The sequence below is a fragment of the Pangasianodon hypophthalmus genome, chromosome 9, assembly GCF_027358585.1.
Source record: "Pangasianodon hypophthalmus isolate fPanHyp1 chromosome 9, fPanHyp1.pri, whole genome shotgun sequence".
Taxonomy (NCBI): Eukaryota; Metazoa; Chordata; class Actinopteri; order Siluriformes; family Pangasiidae; genus Pangasianodon; species Pangasianodon hypophthalmus.
In genome coordinates this window covers 2,597,571-2,615,969 of record NC_069718.1, presented here as the reverse complement: position 1 = coordinate 2,615,969, position 18,399 = coordinate 2,597,571, and the positions used below count along the sequence as shown (strand labels likewise).

Genomic DNA, 18,399 nt, shown 5'->3' with positions numbered 1-18,399 from the left:
CATCATCATCAATACCTTGATTGCATCGTCTCCTGCGACGTGCAGAAAAGTGACACACTTCATTTTTTCCGACTTCTCTGAGATTCCACTTGCTATGAGATCCAGTTCAAATCGCTGAATCCTGCCTCTCCAGGTTTCGGCTAGGTTTCCTTCCAAGCTCAGAGCTCCTGAGCTTCATCTGATCCATTGTTTATCATATTAGAAGCTTCTGACACCATGTAATCTACTGACAGGAGACCGCATGTGGTTGAATTCCACCTGGCTTCTTTTACTTGTCTGTTAATCACACGATCTTGGTGAAATAGCGCCTCATAGTGTTCAATTAATTATACTACAACATACAGGACAATCTCTATGCATATGATCTTACTAAGGATATTCCTCTGAAAACAAACTGGGGTAAACTGGTGTAACCTTGCAGGTGGTGTTTTTAAGATGTTTTTTAAGATGAAGGCTAGTGTCTGAAGACTAGTGTTGTTTTTAAAAAATAAACTGACTGACCTCTCGCCATGGTTATAACTAAGGTAAAGGGACAGTGAAATAGAAATAGAAAAAAGAGAAAACTCCATCTGATGAGATCATTGTTTCAGAGCTGTATAAAAGCATGAGCATTATGTAAATCAGATGATCTGCAGCGTCTCGGCTTTGTTGTTTGATTCAATAAAGTCTATTGATTTTTGACATCCAGAACCCCTTGTCTTTGGAAGTCTTTTTTCTTATTTTGAATTGAAGAAGTTTTTGCCACGATATCATCAAGGGTACATATATACACTGATGGATCCAAAGATGCTGCAGTATATATTCCAAGCAAGAGATTAAATGGAAATTTAAAGAATTTGTTAATAATGAAAGGGCATTCTGGGCTAAATCATTCATTATTCATAACAGAAAAACATGAAACAGGACAGTGTAATAGCTGTGGCCAAGCAGAGACGATAGAGCATGTACTAAAAATGCACAAAGTATGCAAAAGAAAGGACAGAGATAATTAAAGTAGTAAGGAATATGGGAGAAGAATCGTTTAATCTACAAAGTCTGCTTAAAGAATCAGCAGGACAAAGGAAAAAATATAGTGCAACATTAAGGTATCTTTAAAAACAAAATAGGGGTAAACAGGAGATTATTATTATTATTATTATTATTATTATTATTATTATTTTTAACCAGGCTGTGGCGGTAATGTACCGGAGGCTTGTTTAAAACCTCATATGGGGAAGAAGAAGAAGAAAGAGACTCGCGCAGGCATGGTTAGGTGAAGATACAACATTAAATTATGAAATAGGCTATAATGTTGTTGTTTTTTTTGTGTGTGTGTGTGTAACTAATTGAGTCTTCTAAATGCAATTTCTTTATGATCATTAAGAGGCACATCACTGGTGAATTTGAATTGTTAACTGTGAATCTGATCTCTGGAAACAGGATGTGTAAAACCTACTTTGGGGGTGAGTATAAACCTAATAAAAGCTAACAGAACTGTATAAACTGTAATAATAAAAACGTAATGCTGAATCAAGAATCAAGTCTGTTCGCACATTTCCGGGTTTCCACCCACGTGTAAACAGCGTGACCTTGAAGCATTCAGTGAATAATAAGTCTAGCCAAAATTATTTTGGGATTCTGTGCACGGGGTCAGCATTATGAGAAGATTATGAGTCCCTGGTGTTGTGTAGTTCTTGAAATAAAACAAACAATGTAAAATAAAGAAAAATGCACAGAAAAAACCTTCCCGCGCGACTCTTCTTTGCTGTCTCTTCTGCAGTTGCAAATCAAACCGAATTGTGGGAAGAGCACCATCTGGTGGCCGGAATATACCTGTGCACTTCAGCTGGACTCAGCAGCCTGTATGCGAGGCGAGCAGGGAGATAGGACAGTGTTTAGTATTTTAGTACCCTTGTGGTTACTGCTGGAAAGGGTATAACTCCTCTGAAATTGTGATGTTTTATTGCAGGGGTATTATAACCACTAATAATTAGTTTATGGCTACAGTAAGACAGTTTTATGAGACTGTTAAACATGTTGAGCCATACATGACGTAGTGTTCACTACTAATTGCTGCATCTACTTTTAAAGAGATTGCAAATGATCTGTTTTAATTTGGAGTTTTGCTACTGGCAAGGGTGAAGAATACTAAAAAAAAAAAAAAAAGTAGGGCAATGATAATATAATAAATATAGCTGCAAGCAGCGATGATGGGCCCAAGCACTGCGGTGCCATCGCCACCCAGTGTGTGTATGAAAACAATGCGTAGTGAAGCGAGTGCTGTAGAGTAACTTGTTTAGCGCTGATGTGTTAGGTTAATCCCAGGTCTAGGGCTTTACAACGGATTCCATGTCCAAACATACAGCTCATATTTGGTGAGATAATGCATGAAGATGAGATATATGTTATTATCCTTATTAGCCATTATTTAATGGTAGTGAAGTAATGTGTAGTGGATACATGCATTTAAGGGGGTGCAACATAGCTCTGTTTATGTGCCTTTCTCCTAGTTTGTGATTTGATTTGTTTTGAATTACAGTGTAACAGCTTTGCAAAGATTAAGTGTAATTATAGCTATATAGTAGATGTCCACATTAAATCCAAAAGAACCTACGTCCTGTTGGGCAGAGCTAATGAGTGTCATTTTGAAAGCTGTCCGGTTTGATGAGAACAACACATGTACCGAGTTTGGTGACTGTAGGTAAAACTGACCCCACCACTTTAGTCAGAAGGGCGCTACAGAGCCCCCTCCACGCCCATGTCTTAGCTTTTGCCTATGCCTAACGGTCGACAACTCTGATGTGTCTGCTGAATTTCATGAAATTTAAGCATGCTAAGAGCCTCAAAAACACCCGAAAAGAGTATTGAAGTTTTATGTGTTACCATGGCCACACTATTTAAGATATCAAGAATCCTTTTGCGTTTTACATCAGCCGTGTCTTGACATTTGAAGTTTGAAACAATCTGGGTAAATATAAGAAGACTATTTAAAAGCCTGTTTTAAGTGACACACTTCCTGCTGCCAGTTGGTGGCGCTATGACTGTGACTCACAATAGTCACATTCATGTGCTGAGATGTTTGATCTGAATCAAATGCATGCAGAAGATATGAGACACTTCCTGTTTCCCGTTTTTCGCCATAAATTTATTGCCTCGCCATGGCGAAACCGCTCGAGATCTCAAAAATCCCTTCGCATGTTGACCAAGTTTGGTGACAATCACGTGAATTCCCTAGGAGGAGTATTTAAAAGTTCACTGCATATTTCACAAAATCCAAAATGGCCGACTTCCTGTTGGGCGGAGCTAATGATGGTCAGTGTGAAAGTTGTTCAGGTACTTTGTACTGAGTTTCATACATATACGTACTAGTAGGTATGATCTATGCAGCAAGTTCATGTCCCGTGTAAAAGGGGGCGCTGCAGAGCCCCCCACCACACCCATGTGCTACCCTTCGCCCGAGCCTAATGGCCGACAACTCTGACGTGTGTGCTGAATTTCATGAGTTTTTGAGCTTGTTAATGGCCCCAAATGCCCCTGAAACCTTGAAAAATAATAATAAAAAAAATAGTCCTTAGGAAAACACTTTGTGCACTTTCAGTGCTTGGGCCCTAATAATAATAAAGGACAAGGTTGGGGGAATGGGGTCATGGGCTGCTAGTGATCACAATTATGCAGACAAAAAAGTGTCAAATCATATGGACACATTTCTCAAAGTGACGTCCAGGGACACCCAGAGGTCCGTGATGTAAAGACAGGATCTGCAATGACAGCTGAGCTCACCATCAACTACCGTTAATTAATATATATATATTAGAGGTGTTATAGTTATGAATTAGTTATTATAGTTACAATCCCAACTGTCTCGTCAATTACATTTAACATGTTTAAAGCTCAGTGAGATGAAAGCAAGGTTTAAGTGTGTGAACATGATGTTAACTTGAGTTTTGATTAAACATATGTTCTGTACATTTGAAGGATTTGTGTAGTTATGTGCCGTTGAAAAATGGGTCTCTGGCTGCAGAACATTTCATATTGAATTATTGTTGCTCTTAAGATATACAATAATTAGAAGCAGTTTTGTTTGATCATGGCACTTCATGTTACTACTTTTGACATCGGATTTGAATTTGATCGTGAGAGAATAAGTGCATTCTTATTCATCTCTCCATTTGCCTTTAAACGTTCTGCTTTCATTGCTGACTGTTTTATTTTATAAACAAGCCATGTATTAGGTTTGATAATCAGACAGGAGGGAAAAAAAAAACAAACTCCATTAAGTCTGTGAAAACTCACCTATTTCTGATCTATTTCTTCAACCCTGTAGCCTGTCTCTGGTCTGATGCACGTGATTGGATAAACTGAAACCGAGGATCTGCTACAGAAGCTGAACTGATTCATATTTAGAAAACTCGAGTCCCTGAACTATGGACTCTACTACTTATACCTAATACTTTGCTGGATCTGAACTCGGATCACGGACCACCAGTTAACATCCCTAGGTTTATCGTTTCGATAACAACTCCTGCTCTCTATACTGATGAAAAAATGGTACTTCAAGGGTTCTAACTTTGGGTTATTAGGGGATCTTAATTTCTAAATGGGGTTCTACTTAAAAGAAAAAGAAAAACCACTTAAAAACTGTGAAGATGGCTTTGGACCACAATTCATATGAACAGTTATGCTATGATAGCTTTAAGACTGCAATCGCCATGAACAGTTTTGCACTCGAGTCTCCATCAGTGAACAGTTGATAACCTCAACAAATCAGACTTCATGTGAAAACTATAATGAATCTCCTGGTTACACAAACAAAACTATTTGTCCATGTAGTACAAAGTTATAGAAGGGAATGATTTATAATCGCACTAACCGGTGTCACCCAGATGAGGATGGGTCCCTTTTGAGCCTGGTTCCTCTCAAGATTTCTTCCTCGTATCGTCTCAGGGAGTTTTTCCTCACCACCATCACCTCTGGCTTGCTCATTAGGGATAAATTCATAAATTTAAAATTCATGTCCTTAGTTTATATATTTCTGTAAAGCTGCTTTGTGACAATGCGCTATACAAATAAAATTGAATTGAGCTGAATAGAAACACAAAAAAAAAGAAACAGCATAAGTCCTGTGTCAATTATATATATATATATATATATATATATATATATATATATATATATATATATATATATATAATATGTGTATGTGTGTGTGTGAGATTAGTAGTTTTGATGAATCATAAATACATGTTTGTAGAACTTGTCATCATGTGAAATTGTCACCTGTATTATGCCACTTTTATTAAAATCTTTGTTTTATTCTTTGCTGCACACAGAACACCAGAGACTATTCTGGAAAACCACTTGTCTTTGTGTTTGCATCTTGTGCTCTGTAAAGTGTGTTGGTAAGTAACCGATGCAAAAGTTAGACAAGAAATAAACCTTACAACAAATAAGAAAGCGCATTGCATACTGTGCATATTGTGAAAATGTTGTTTTAATCTCTGCAGGTTCGCGACCCATACCTGCCCGAGAAGGTCTCTCAGCCATCCTGCCATGTAAATTCAATAACACTTCTGTCCAAACACCTCATATTCGGTGGTGCACTGATTCTGAGGTAGTGGTTGAGCGAAGGGGTGCTGAGTTGTATGAGGGATCAGGATATGAGGGTCGTGTGGACGTTCCTGAGGACGAGCTGCACAAAGGAAACTGTTCCCTGGTGTTGAAGAGGGTCAGAAAGTCCGATGAAGGAATCTATAAATGCTACCTGTTACTGAGACGAGCAAAGAGATCTGCTTCTCCAGAGTGGAGTTTGATTCAGAGTGTTGAACTCTCAGTCGATGGTAAGTGTCTGAACGTGACACATGTCAGAAGATTAAAATAAGGTGTCTTTGGAATTAAGCTTGTATAAAACATACAGTATGTGAGAGATCCCTTAGAGAAAAGTCACACAAACTTCACATGGGTATCATCAGCTGATGTTAGTTAGACGTTATGTTTCATACATTTTTACACAAGGACGAGTTTTTATTCTTCGCATGTCATTTTTTTTTCAAGATTTATATATTCTCACATATTTTTTCCTCACATGTGGTTTTATTCATCATATTATTTATGAAGTATTATGAGCTTACATGTGCGACAACATGAAATGACAGTTTTTCACGTGAGCACACGTTGTGTGTAGAATCACATGTGAAACATATGTGTGTTTTCTCCATAAGGAATGTAATGACACCATCAGTGTACATATAATTTTAGTCATTTCTCAAACAAAATGAATTTGATCTTGTGTTTTAAACAATAGAATTCACAACATGTATAGTCTCTTTCTTTTAAACTAGAGTCATATCAGCTTGCTAACGTCCTCTCACCTAACTAGATTAATTATTTGTTATCCTGGCCTGTACACGTTTGTATATTACAATGTTTTAATTCTGTTTTTTTTTTTTATTTCCCCATCCTAGTGCCAAAAGAAACACCAAAAAAGCCAACTGCCACAGGTGAGCCAACATTAAACCTAAAAACTCAAATCCTACAGAACTAAACTTTTCATGTATAGTGACTGAGTTTCTGAATTGTTTCCCTCCAGATAACGCCAGAGTGGACTGTCTTCACCCGCTGGTGATGGCCGTGTCACTGCTCTCGTGTTTACTCTTTAGCAAGGAAACATTGTGAGGAAAAAGCTTTACAGAAGCACATGAATGGGAAACTCGGGGGTAAAGTGAAACATATGGGTGACTTACTGTAACTGCTGAAGAAACGAGCACGTTGGACTGGCGTCCCATCCGGGTGAATTCTGCTGACTTGCACCCAGTCTTCCCGGGATTGGCTCCAGATCCAGAGCAACACTGACCTGGGGAAAGTGCTGACTGAAGATGAGGGAATTGATGCTCATTGCCATGTAGCCTATTTATCAGTGACCAAGTTCACTACAAAACACTCTGTTTTCAATATGTAATGGTTTATAATACTAATTAATGGTTGTACACTTGAGGCCAGAGGTTTACACACTCCTAATTTAATTTATTTCCATAAGAGGTCATTTCAAAATAATAGCTAAGAGACGGATTTATTTCAGATTTTATTTACCAGATCAGACTTTTACATACACTTTGTTACTAGTTGCTGACAATCGGTGTCATTTATCAATCTTTTACTGAATTATGTGTAAATGTTTGTGTAAGCCAGACTGAAAAAAAAATTTCTGCCAGCCAGTAATCCATGCAAATGATATTATTTTAATTTGCTCAAGTTGAGGTTTACATTAGTCTTCTTATTCACAAATCTCAGGAGCACGAGGAGGATAAAATGTTTTTCTGAAACTATAGGATTTTCATGAATACTAAATTTCTTGTGTAAATGCAACAATTTACAAAACAATCTAAATCACAATCAGCATTACTGAAGAGGAAAGCTTGGACAGGGACCGACACACTCACTGTTCAGTGCAAATTGTTTACATCAAGAGCGGTCCCTTATATATTACTGAAAATTAATTAAAAAAAAAAAATTATTTAAAAAATGGTCTTAATATTTTTTTATGAAATAAAAATGTATAATGATTAATTAATAATTAATTTAAAAACGGGTCTTAATATTTTTATGAAATAAAAATAAATATTTTTTTATTTTTAATGAATCTCCAGTTATTCTGCTGTACTAAGAGAATGAAGTTGCAAATGTTCTCATCAATATTATGTGATTATTTTTTTCTACCAGTATTTGTTAACGGATAAATGATTTATTTATTTTAAGATCAATTCAAGTTAGTGTGATTTAGTTAGTCTTTGTTCACTCATGATGTACACGTGTCTGTTCCTTGGGTCATGATGTTCTGTCCCTGCTCATGTTTTTCTCCAAAGAAATCACTGTGACTCCTTTGAATTCACAGGAATTGGTTTAGAAATCGTATTTATAATATTGCAGAGTCTCATGGAGTGGGAAATGTGCAAACTTCTTGTGAAATGCTAATAGAAGACCTAAAAGGAAGAAATATAAGTACATATAAAAAAAATGAATGAGAGGAAGAGAATAAGTGTTAAAATGTAATTTATTCATTTTACTGACAGTTTAACTGCAAACAGAGTTTAGGAACAACCTGAACAGCTCCAAGTCACATGAGCACCTTTAGAGCAGGTGAAGCTGAAGACATTCATAGCGCTGATACTGTAGTCACTAAAGACACCGAGCAGAGCGCTCCACACAGCAGTTTCACATCACACTCACTTTAGTTAAAAGCTAGATAATTATATAACACTTTTAACTATTAATGCTAGTTGATAAATTCCATTTACTGTAGCTTATGGAAGTCTTGATGTTTTTTTTTTTCTTTTTTATAAGAGTTTTACTCTTTTTTTTTTTTTTTAATTTATTCTTTGTCTAAATAAAAAAGGCAACAAAACACATCAGCATTCATTCACATTCACTGGATGCAGTTTTAACTTTAATTATAGAACAAGCACAACAGTTCTTTACCTAACTTTAAATAGAAAATAAAAATAGTTACACATTAAATAAATACAAAGTTGTATTAAAAAAAAAACAATTTGAAATACATATTCCATAGTAATAATCATTAGTAATATAATCAATAATTTTATACCACAGCTCTTGTTGAATTCGTGAATCAGAAGGCTGCAGCTGCAAATCACAAGTTTATATTAATGTGTTTGTTCTAATATATTATCGTTTCTATAGTAACAGCTCCTTCACACTTGACATTTACTTTTATGGAAGGAGTCTTCAGTGCCAGCGCTTGTAACAGTCAGAGGTAAAGCTGCAGTAGCTGTGTGCTTTCTTAGTAACGAGACAAGCTGAAACAAAACTTGTTTCATGGACATTATGCAATGTTATATGTTATATCATATGTTATATGTCATATGTTATATGTTATATATAACTATAAAATGTGTAACTATGTGTAAAATATGTAACTATCATTCTTTGATAAATTAAAAATTGTAATGTAATTAATTGCTGTGGTATAAGTGAAGTGAAGTGATGTGTGGCCAAGAAGGGTGACCCATACTCGTGCTGTGCATTTAACCCATCCAAGTGCACACACACACACAGTAGTGAACACACACCCAGAGCAGTGGGCAGCCTTTCTTGCCCCGGCACCCGGGGAGCAGTTGGGGGTTCGGTGCCTTGCTCAAGGGTCTCACCTCAGTCATGGTATTGAGGGTGGAAGAGAGCGCTGGTCATTCACTCCCCCACCTACCATCCCTGCCGGACCTCAGACTCGAACCCATGACCTTCAGGTTACAAGTCCAAGACGCTAACCATTAGGCCACGACTGCCACCAAGAGGAGCAAAACACTTGGGGCCGTGCTGTTATAGTGACATGTCCGGCATTGTGGATGTTTTTTCCGTAACAGCATGGTGCATCGTGTAACATTACTTATTAATATTGTTACTTAAGCCAAGTATTTTAACATCTAGATGTTAAGGTAATGGTATGATAATGTCACACTTCTTTTACATAGTTAGATTTTTAGTCCTTCACATTTTGTCAGCAATTTCTTTACTAAACTCTAAATGCTCAAACTCGGACCTGCTCCTGTCTCGTTTCCACTCAGAAGCGAAGGACGCAGAAACATGTAAGAAGAGAAAGGAGGATGATCTGTGCTCGAGGACAGTTCACTCCTGCATCAGCTAGAGAGAAAGATTAAGGAGAAAACATAAAGAAAATCAATTATTGCTCAGAAAAAAAGCACTTTTCCACTGGAATAAACAAATAGCTGAGGGCTGCTGGGAGTTTTAGAAACTCAACACTCACCAGTTAACCTTTCGTACAAATTTTCTTCAGGTGTTTCTTAGGAAGAAAAGAAAACGAATATTAAACACTATCATAGATCTACCATGTTAAATTCTCCTAATGATGCTTCATTCTTAATGCATTAAATTAAATGCATTAAACTAGGAGTGTGTGTGTGTGTGTGTGTGTGAGGAATGAAACAAACATTATTGCTGATTTCAGAACCAGAACTTTGTTGTACTTTTACAAAATCATTGATTATAATTTTTCTAAATGAAATACATAAATATTAAAAACTCACCTCTGGCAGCTGAAATATGCCATAGAGTCTCTTCAGGTGTTTCTTCTGGTGAAAAAAACCCAAAAAAACAAAAGTAAATATTCCAAAATTTAGCACCTTATCCACCTTCCTCATCTTCATTTATCTGTTCCTTAACTCTAGACCAGAAGTGTTCCTGTCCCGGTCCTGTGCTGAGTTCCAGTACTGTTCTCAGTGTTCTCTGTTTCTATCAGCTGAAACAAGTTATAGCAGCTATAATCAGTCGTTCCCTCACCTGCCTCTCTCTTCTCTCTCTCGAAGTTAATAAGACAACAACAACAAAAAAAAATGCAGTTTGTCATCTTACCGAGGAACTGAAAAGCGTAAACTCATCTGTCTCTAGCTTTACATCTGACTGTTACAAAGCGCTGACACTGGAGACTCCTTCCATAAATGTAAAATAAACTCTCTCCTTACAGAAAACTTCATCACATCAACAGTTTTATAATCCCTTTATCATCATGTGATGCTTCTGCTGTACACGTCCCTGTGAATGAGCCGTTACTATAGAAACGATTAGAACAAGTGCATTAATATAAACCTGTGATGTGCAGCTGCACTACTGTCAGAGCTGCTGTTATAGAAAACTAATCAACACCTTCTGACCAATCAGAATCCAGAATTCAGCAGCACTGTGGTTTTCTGATATCTACGTACCATCGACTGAGAGCTCGACACTCTGCACTAAAATCCATCTTGTAGAGCTGGCTCTCTTCGTGCGCTTCACAGACAGGAAGCTCTCGTAGATGCCTGCATCAGTGAGTGTGACGTTCTTCAACACCAGGGAACAGTTTCCTTTAAGCAGCTTGTCTTTAGGAACGTCCACACGGTTCTTATATCCCTCACCCTCATACCACTGCACACCCTTTCTCTCAAACACAATCTCAGAAGCTGTGTTCCACTGAACATTCGGTGTTTGGATGGAGACATTTCTCCACTCACACGGCAGGACAGCTGTGGAACCCACTCGAGCTGATATGATCTGAGAGTCTGCTCGGAGGAACCCTGGGAGGAAACATTTAAATACAATAAAGTGATTTTTAACCCCAATTCTGTTCAATTCCTTCATGTTTGAAGGCTTATGTCTCTTTTACTTTATTGAAAGTGGACACATACCTACACTGGAGAACCATATGATGCAAATATAGCAGAGAGTGATCATGATGGTTAGGAGTTCCTGGAGTTTTGTGTGCAGATTTTCTAAAATGAAAAAAAGCATTCTTTGATAATGACACAACACAGCTGACAAAATTTCACATAATTAAAAGATGATTGTGTGAGTGGTATGTGATCGTGTGAAAAAAGGTTTGAAAGAGCATCTAAACATCTGAAGTTGTCATTTCTTCAAATTGCATGTGTGAGAAATAAAACCACATGTTAAGAATTATCATTTAAAAATGAACAAACTGTATAAAGACCACATGTAAAGTGTGTAAAAAAAAATCATGCGCTTCACGTGTGATTCATTTAAGACGTGAAAACGACGTGAATGGAAAAATCATACGTAAAAATAACTGGATCATGTATAAAAAAAATCACGTGAAAATAAATGAACTATGAAAAATTGTGAACATATAAACACATGAACTACATGTTAAAAAGAACGTGAAGTGTCTGAAAGTGTTTAGATTATTCAAATGATGATTGTGTGAGTAAGAAGTGAAGTTTACGGGGAAACCCGCTTAAGTTTAAGGGAAGACTCATCTCCACTGTCAGGAAAAACAGCAGAGAAAAAGAAGAGAGGTGTTTTTACGGGTACTGCTGTTGGATTGTTCACACACAACTGTTTTCAGTGATTTCGTTTTATTAATGTAATCTAACTAATATAATTATATTCCACCTGGTACAGTTCTAGCACATAGAGTCACTCCTGTCACTGAAATAATACCTAATAAAACCTGTGACAACACAGCTGACCATATTTCACATAATTGTCATCACTGAGGAGAAATTACAGTCTGGTCAGTCAAAATGAAAACAAAACTGCATCAACAGTTTGCTAATACTGGAAGATACTCTTTTACATCTCTTTTACAGTAATACCCCTGATTGCAGAACTCAGTTATTTAGAATGAATAAAACTTCTCTGTTAACACAATATCCCTTCTTCTTCTTCTTCTTCTTCTTTCGGTTTTTCCCTTCAGGGGTCGCCACAGCGAATCATCACTCTCCACCTCTCCCTATCTTCTGCATCCTCAACACTTGCACCCACTAGCTTCATATCCTCATTTATCACCTCCATATATCTCCTCTTTGCCTCCTGCCTGGCAGCTCCATGTCCAACATTCTCCTACCAATACACTCACTCTCCCTCCTCTGAACATGTCCAAACCATCTTAATCTGGCCTCCCTAACTTTGTCCCCCAAACGTCCAACATGAGCTGTCCCTCTGATGTACTCCTTCCTAATCCTGTCCAACCTTGTCACTCCCAAACATTTTCAGCTCTGCTACCTCTGCTATATCCCTTTTTGCATTAGGTTATTATTAGTTTTGTTTTCTATTCACAAGTAAATCCCTGGACTTTCTGAGAAATTCTGCAGTATAAAATATATTTCTGTATTTCTGAGTTTTCTCATATTACTGCATTTTTGTAGTTAAAATTTCTAACAGTCATGACACAACCTTCTACAAGAGAACCACATTTTACTGCTGTAGTCTGTAAACACACACACACACACACACACACAGGCTGCCAGGTAGATTCTAAACTAAATAAAGATATGAATAATAATCCCCTGCAACACCAGTGGGAATTACTGTACTTTATCTGCAGTCTAAGGTGATTTTATTTTCAGTCTGTTATGTTAATAAAGAAACCACAAGAGAATCCCCCATTCTAAATGCACACTCTTGCTAAAAGAATTTGTGAGTTTAATTAAAAATGGTTTAAATGCATAGTAAACAAAACACTCAGCTGTTAAGAGACTGAAGATTTGACTTGATCAGTTTTGAAATTATTTTAAATTTTATTTTAATTTAATCACATTTTGAGTTGATTCATTGTACAGAAGACCTTAGAATAAGACTTTAAATCACATGGAGACATTTTTAGCCTTTTAGCCCATTTCCTACACACACACATGTACTGAACCACATCACTGTAGCTCAGAAATGAGAAAATCTCAGCATCACAGGAGATATTTAAAGAAAACCTCATTCTCACAAAAGCACAAGTCCTGATGAAAGCCATCATCACATCTCACAGCAGCTTTAACTCTCATCACTTCTCACATTTTAATCCTTTCTAAACCGAACAGATAATCCTGATATTCAGTGTTACAGTTTAAATACCACTGAGTCTTACCTTGGAAGAAGAAGAAGAGAGAGAGAGAGTATGAGAGCATATATATATGTATGAGTAGTTGTGTGGGTGGGTGATGAAGCCTCAGAGACTTTCACTTTCGTTTTACAAGAATTAGAGGAACTCCCTGCTGTTCCTGTGTATGCTCAACCCCCATGTGTTAATTAGTTATAGTGTAATAGTTTCTGTTCATAAAGGTGAAGTCTGTTTCCACCTTGACAGTTAAACAGTTTGTAATGAAATGCATGCTATGAAGTATAGAATATATTGTTGTCAGGGGTTTTATTGCTCTATCTATCTCTCTTTTCTCTGCAGAACTCCATCTATATGCTTTTATAATTAAGAAACAGGGGAAACAGATTACACTGACACTCCTGGAAAGTGGTTTTCCCAGTATATTCCAACTGGTTTACATTTAAAATGCTACAGCAATGCTCTGTCACAAGCCGAGCTCGAACTCAGGTCTCTGGTGTGGTGGTTGAGAGATCTACCACGTAGCCACAGAGGCAGTAATGTGGGCCCCAAACGAAACACTCAAGGCAGTACTCCAGGCAATGTAGCTTTATTAAAAGAAAAGGTCTTTGCAAAAAAAAGAATCCAACAAAAGTTCTTCTCGGACAGAGGTATTACTAACAGTAGAGATAATGAAAAAAAAAACACATGGGAAAATAAAAACTCCATGAGGGGAGAAAACAAAACTAGAGAACATTAGCAAACAAATAACTAAGTACACCTTATTTGAGGTAGCTAGGAAGGACTTGGTGAAACAAAGCAGGAAACTCCCAGCCAAAAAAAAACCAAGTGAGGAACAAAGGAAAAAACACCACTAAAATACCCTAGGGAAACAAGGCACAGGTGATCTGGATAATGCTAACAAGGACACATGAGGAAGAACTAAGGCAGAGGGGAACACAGGGGGCCTCTAGAGGCACAGAGACCAACTACAGGAGGTAGGATGCTGACATGCTCATAATGTGTCTGTGTTTTATCAGCTCAACTGTTCATCACACTTTATCTGCAGAGCTTCCAATGAGACCACAGGGGCAGAAACCAATACAATTCAACAGTTAAACATTAATGGAGTAATTACTGTTTATTTTAAAACATATCCAACAATTGTGCTACATGTTGCAGTAATTTATATAATTTGAAGTATTGTGAAGAATCAGCTGCTAGTTTTTTGAATGCTTTAAATAATGTAACCCTAAGTGAAACTCATCTCTCAGGAAGAAATCGTTGATGCTATCGAACATCTCAAGAACAACAAATCACTGGGAGCTGATGGCCTTACAGATTCATTTTATAAAGTCTTTTCTAAACCATTTAGCACCTTTTCTTTTGGAAGTTCTCTTAGAAAGTATGCAAAAAGAGACTCTTCCTCCTACCCTGGCACAAGGGTTAATCAGTTTAATTACCTAACCTCAGAAAGATCTCTTTATAATTGATAACTGGCATCCAATCTGCTTATTAAATAATGATTACAAAGTCTTTTGCCTTAGTATTTGCTGTAGTATTTAGATCATTTTATTGATGAAGTTCAATCAGGTTTTATGAGGAATAGGCATAGCACAAACAATATTAGACTGCTCCTTGATTTACTTGATTATCCATGTGTGCCCTGATAATAGCGTTATTTTTAGCGTCACTTTTTTGTGTTCAATAAAGCAGTTGACATGGTAGAACAATTTTATTTTTTGCTCCTTAGAAAAATTTGGTTTCTGTGAGTTTTTCTGCAATTCTGTTAGGATCATGTACAAAAATGGAAATTGTTCAATTACATTAAAAGGTGGTTCTTCTCCCAGGTTTTCTTGAAACTGTCAATTAGACACGGATATTATTTATCCCCGTATCTTTCCACTGCTAATGCTGTTCATTTCTGGAATTTCAGTTTGCAAATACTATTTAATGGAAAAAGATATAGACCTTACCATATACAGTCTCCTCCGAAAGTATTGGAACGGCAAGGCCAATTCTTTTTTTTTTTTTCTTTTTTTTTTTTGTGCTATACATGAAGACATTTGGGTTTGAGAACAAAAGACGAATATGAGACGATAGATCAGAATTTATATCTAGATGTGTTAAACTAGTGATCAAATATACTGGGACATGTGACTGACAGGTGTTTCTTGTTGCCCAGGTGAGTCCTGTTAGATTGACTGTTTAAACAATTAATAGCTCTGAATGTCTACTCTTGGTTTGAGCTCTGGGTTTTGTGTGTAAAGACAGCATTTGTTGTTTAAAAGGATAAACCAGCATGAAGAACAGAAAGCTGTCTATGGGAGAAAAAGCAAGTCATTCTGAAGCTGATTAAACAGGGGAAAGCTATCAGTAGAGTCATAGCACAAGCATTGGTCAAAGCCAAAGAATGGGTTGGTCAAGGAAAACAGCAACAGCTGAAGACAAACATTGTGAGAACTGTGAAGAAAAACCCAAAAACAGCAGTCAGTGACATCAACAACCTCCACAGGGGAGGTATCACAAAAAATACTTCAAGTGCAGAAATATAAAAGCCATACCACAAGATGCAAACCTCTCATCAGCAGTAAGAATCAGAAGGCCAGACTGGAATCTGCAACAGGGGTGAGCCCCAAAATTTCTGAAACCAAGATTAACCTCTACCACAGTGATGGAAAGCCCAAAGTGTGGAGAAAGAAAGGATCTGCTCATGATCCAAAACATACAATCTCATGAGTCAAGCACGGTGGAGGTAGTGTCATGGCTTGGGCTTGCATGGCTGCTTCTGGAACAGACTCACTAATCTTTACTGATGATGGAACTCATGATGGTAGCAGCGGAATGAATTCAGAAGTCTACAGAAACATTCTGTCTGCTAATTTACAGAGAAATGCATCCAATCTAATAGTGAATAATTTCATCATGCAGCATGACAATGACCCAAAACACACTGCCAACACAACAAAGCACTTCATCAGGGGGGGAAGAGTGGAAGGTTTTAGACTGGCCAAGTCAATCACCAGACCTTTACTCAACTGAGCAGCATTTCACCTCCTGAAGAGGAGACTGAAGGGAGAACCATCCAAAACAAAAAGAAACTGAAAGAAGCTGCTGCTACAAGCCTGGAAAAGCAACACAACAGATGAATGCAACAGTTTGGTTGCCGGCTTGATGCAGTTATTGCAAGCAAGAAATATGCAACCAAATATTCAGTCTTATTTACTTTCATTTACTTCAAGACTTATCTGTTCCTATGCATTTGCTCACCTAAAAACTGGGTGGTCTGCCACCAAAGGTGCCATGTTCTAAGTTGTTTAAACACAGGTAGATGTAAATATCAGGAAATGAAAGCTGAAATTCTGATCATCTCATATTCATCTTTTGATCTCAAACCCAAACCAACAGAACTAACCTTGCCGTTCCAATACTTTTGGAGGGGACTGTAAATACTTGCTTACTAATAAAATTAGGAAAATATCTTTTAAAATTAGTCACAGACGTTATCCAGTTAATCAGTTGCATGTTAAGTTTACAAAAATATTTACACAAATTGCCAATTTTATAACTCATACCTGCAAACCCCTTTCCATTTGTTTTGATGGACATCAAGAAATACAACTTTTATTTTTGTTTAATTATCTTCATTTGTGTATGTAGTTATTTTATGTGTAGGTTTTTGAATGGACCCTGGTGTTACGTAGGATTTTTTACTGCTTTGTTTTTGTATAACAAAAATGAGCCAGTTTGTCATGTAACATCCATAGATTCAACTCCAACTGGTATAGATATTACATTATAGCTAAAATATAGACATCGGGCATTTTTAAAAAAGTTCACTCCACATTTACACAGGACAGAAGAAAATATTTCTACTTCTAAATGAAAGGTTAAATGAGGTAGTGTAGGACCTTAGTCATTTAATTTTTATGTTCAGTAATAGTATATTGTTAGATAAGTTGTGTATGCATCATTACTTCCATGTCTTCAGATAACACTTTACTGATCCCAAGCGGAAATTAGAGTATTCCAGCAACATACTGCATAAAATAAAGCACAAATACACATAAGAATAAAGTAAGAATAGAATAAAGATAAAATTCAGTAAAATTATTATTGGAAAATACAAGTTAAAAATATATAAATGTATGCATAACAGATAATACGTGCGAAGGTGCAGGAAGTGCAGTATATTGTGTTGCAGTTGTGTATACAGTGTTATAGTTGTGTATACAGTATTTATCCACAGGTCAGGTAGTTATCCACAGGTCAGTAGTTATCCACAGATCAGTAGTTATCCACAGATCAGTAGTTATCCACATATGAGGTAGACACAATATTGTGTCCAGTGCAGATTGTGTAAATGTACAATGGTGCATGGATAAAAAGATGGATTAGAGTGCACAGTCTGATGGCTGAGAAAGCACTCCTTCCTGCAGGAGAAGGGGCAGGAGCACTGAACTATCAAACCCCCATGGATATGTGCCTGATGCAACAGTGAAGCATGGTTGCAGTGTAGTCTCACATGACGCGCGCCACAGTATTATTATTATACAGGATTATTATTATACAGGATTACTGTGTCTTCACAGGCCTGAGATCACACCTGTGCTATTATTAATACAGAAATTCAGGTTTGTGTATTAATAATAGCATTCTGACCCAGACTGAGAAGTGGCAGTGGACATGCTGCAGAGCCTCGGCCGAGGAAGTGAGTACAACTGTATTATACTCTATAATATAAACTGAATTAACTCTAATCACGCATTGATCTCGCAAATTCTACTTTGTGAACCTTGAAGCGTGTGTGTTTAATTGGACAGAAAATCAGCTACAATCTAAAATATCTTAAAACGTTTGTTAAAACTGTCTGAAGTTAATCTTGCAGGCCGCTGGCGCGCTATAAGCTGTTAAAGGCGTCATTAAGGTCGCTTTCACACCTGTTACACCGCTTCCTGACTCCGAATCAGAGCGAAACGGATTCTTTAGGTTTATTTTTCTTGATGAAGGGAACACTGGCCGAGGACAGCGCATGCGCCGGACTCCTTCATTCATTGGTCAGGAATGCAGCGAGGGAAAATACAAACACACTT

General features: G+C 37.1%; 2 protein-coding genes across 6 annotated transcripts; one reads left to right on the top strand and one right to left on the bottom strand.

Moving 5' to 3' along the window:
• Positions 1 to 1,200: 1,200 nt before the first annotated feature.
• Positions 1,201 to 7,604, top strand: LOC113545584 (butyrophilin subfamily 1 member A1). Of its 5 annotated transcripts, none has more exons than XR_008302376.1 (7): positions 1,201 to 1,247; positions 1,364 to 1,442; positions 4,304 to 4,527; positions 5,310 to 5,378; positions 5,484 to 5,816; positions 6,441 to 6,476; positions 6,566 to 7,604. XR_008302376.1 is itself a non-coding variant. In XM_053237235.1 (6 exons), the coding sequence occupies exons 1-6, from the start codon at positions 1,209 to 1,211 to the stop codon at positions 6,649 to 6,651; spliced, it is 642 nt and encodes a 213-aa protein (XP_053093210.1). In that variant the 5' UTR covers positions 1,207 to 1,208; the 3' UTR covers positions 6,652 to 7,604. The 5 variants fall into 5 exon arrangements, 2 of the variants coding, with proteins under 2 accessions (XP_053093210.1, XP_053093211.1); XR_008302377.1 differs by having other exon boundaries at positions 1,223 to 1,252; XM_053237235.1 differs by lacking the exon at positions 4,304 to 4,527 and having other exon boundaries at positions 1,207 to 1,247.
• Positions 7,605 to 8,056: 452 nt separating this feature from the next.
• On the bottom strand, positions 8,057 to 13,430 carry LOC117595676 (uncharacterized). The gene is made up of 6 exons (XM_034307527.2): positions 13,358 to 13,430; positions 11,169 to 11,252; positions 10,710 to 11,057; positions 10,035 to 10,079; positions 9,755 to 9,790; positions 8,057 to 9,630 (listed from the first exon to the last, which is right to left on the bottom strand). The coding sequence occupies exons 1-6, from the start codon at positions 13,395 to 13,397 to the stop codon at positions 9,551 to 9,553; spliced, it is 633 nt and encodes a 210-aa protein (XP_034163418.2). The 5' UTR covers positions 13,398 to 13,430; the 3' UTR covers positions 8,057 to 9,550.
• Between the last annotated feature and the right edge of the window lie 4,969 nt (positions 13,431 to 18,399).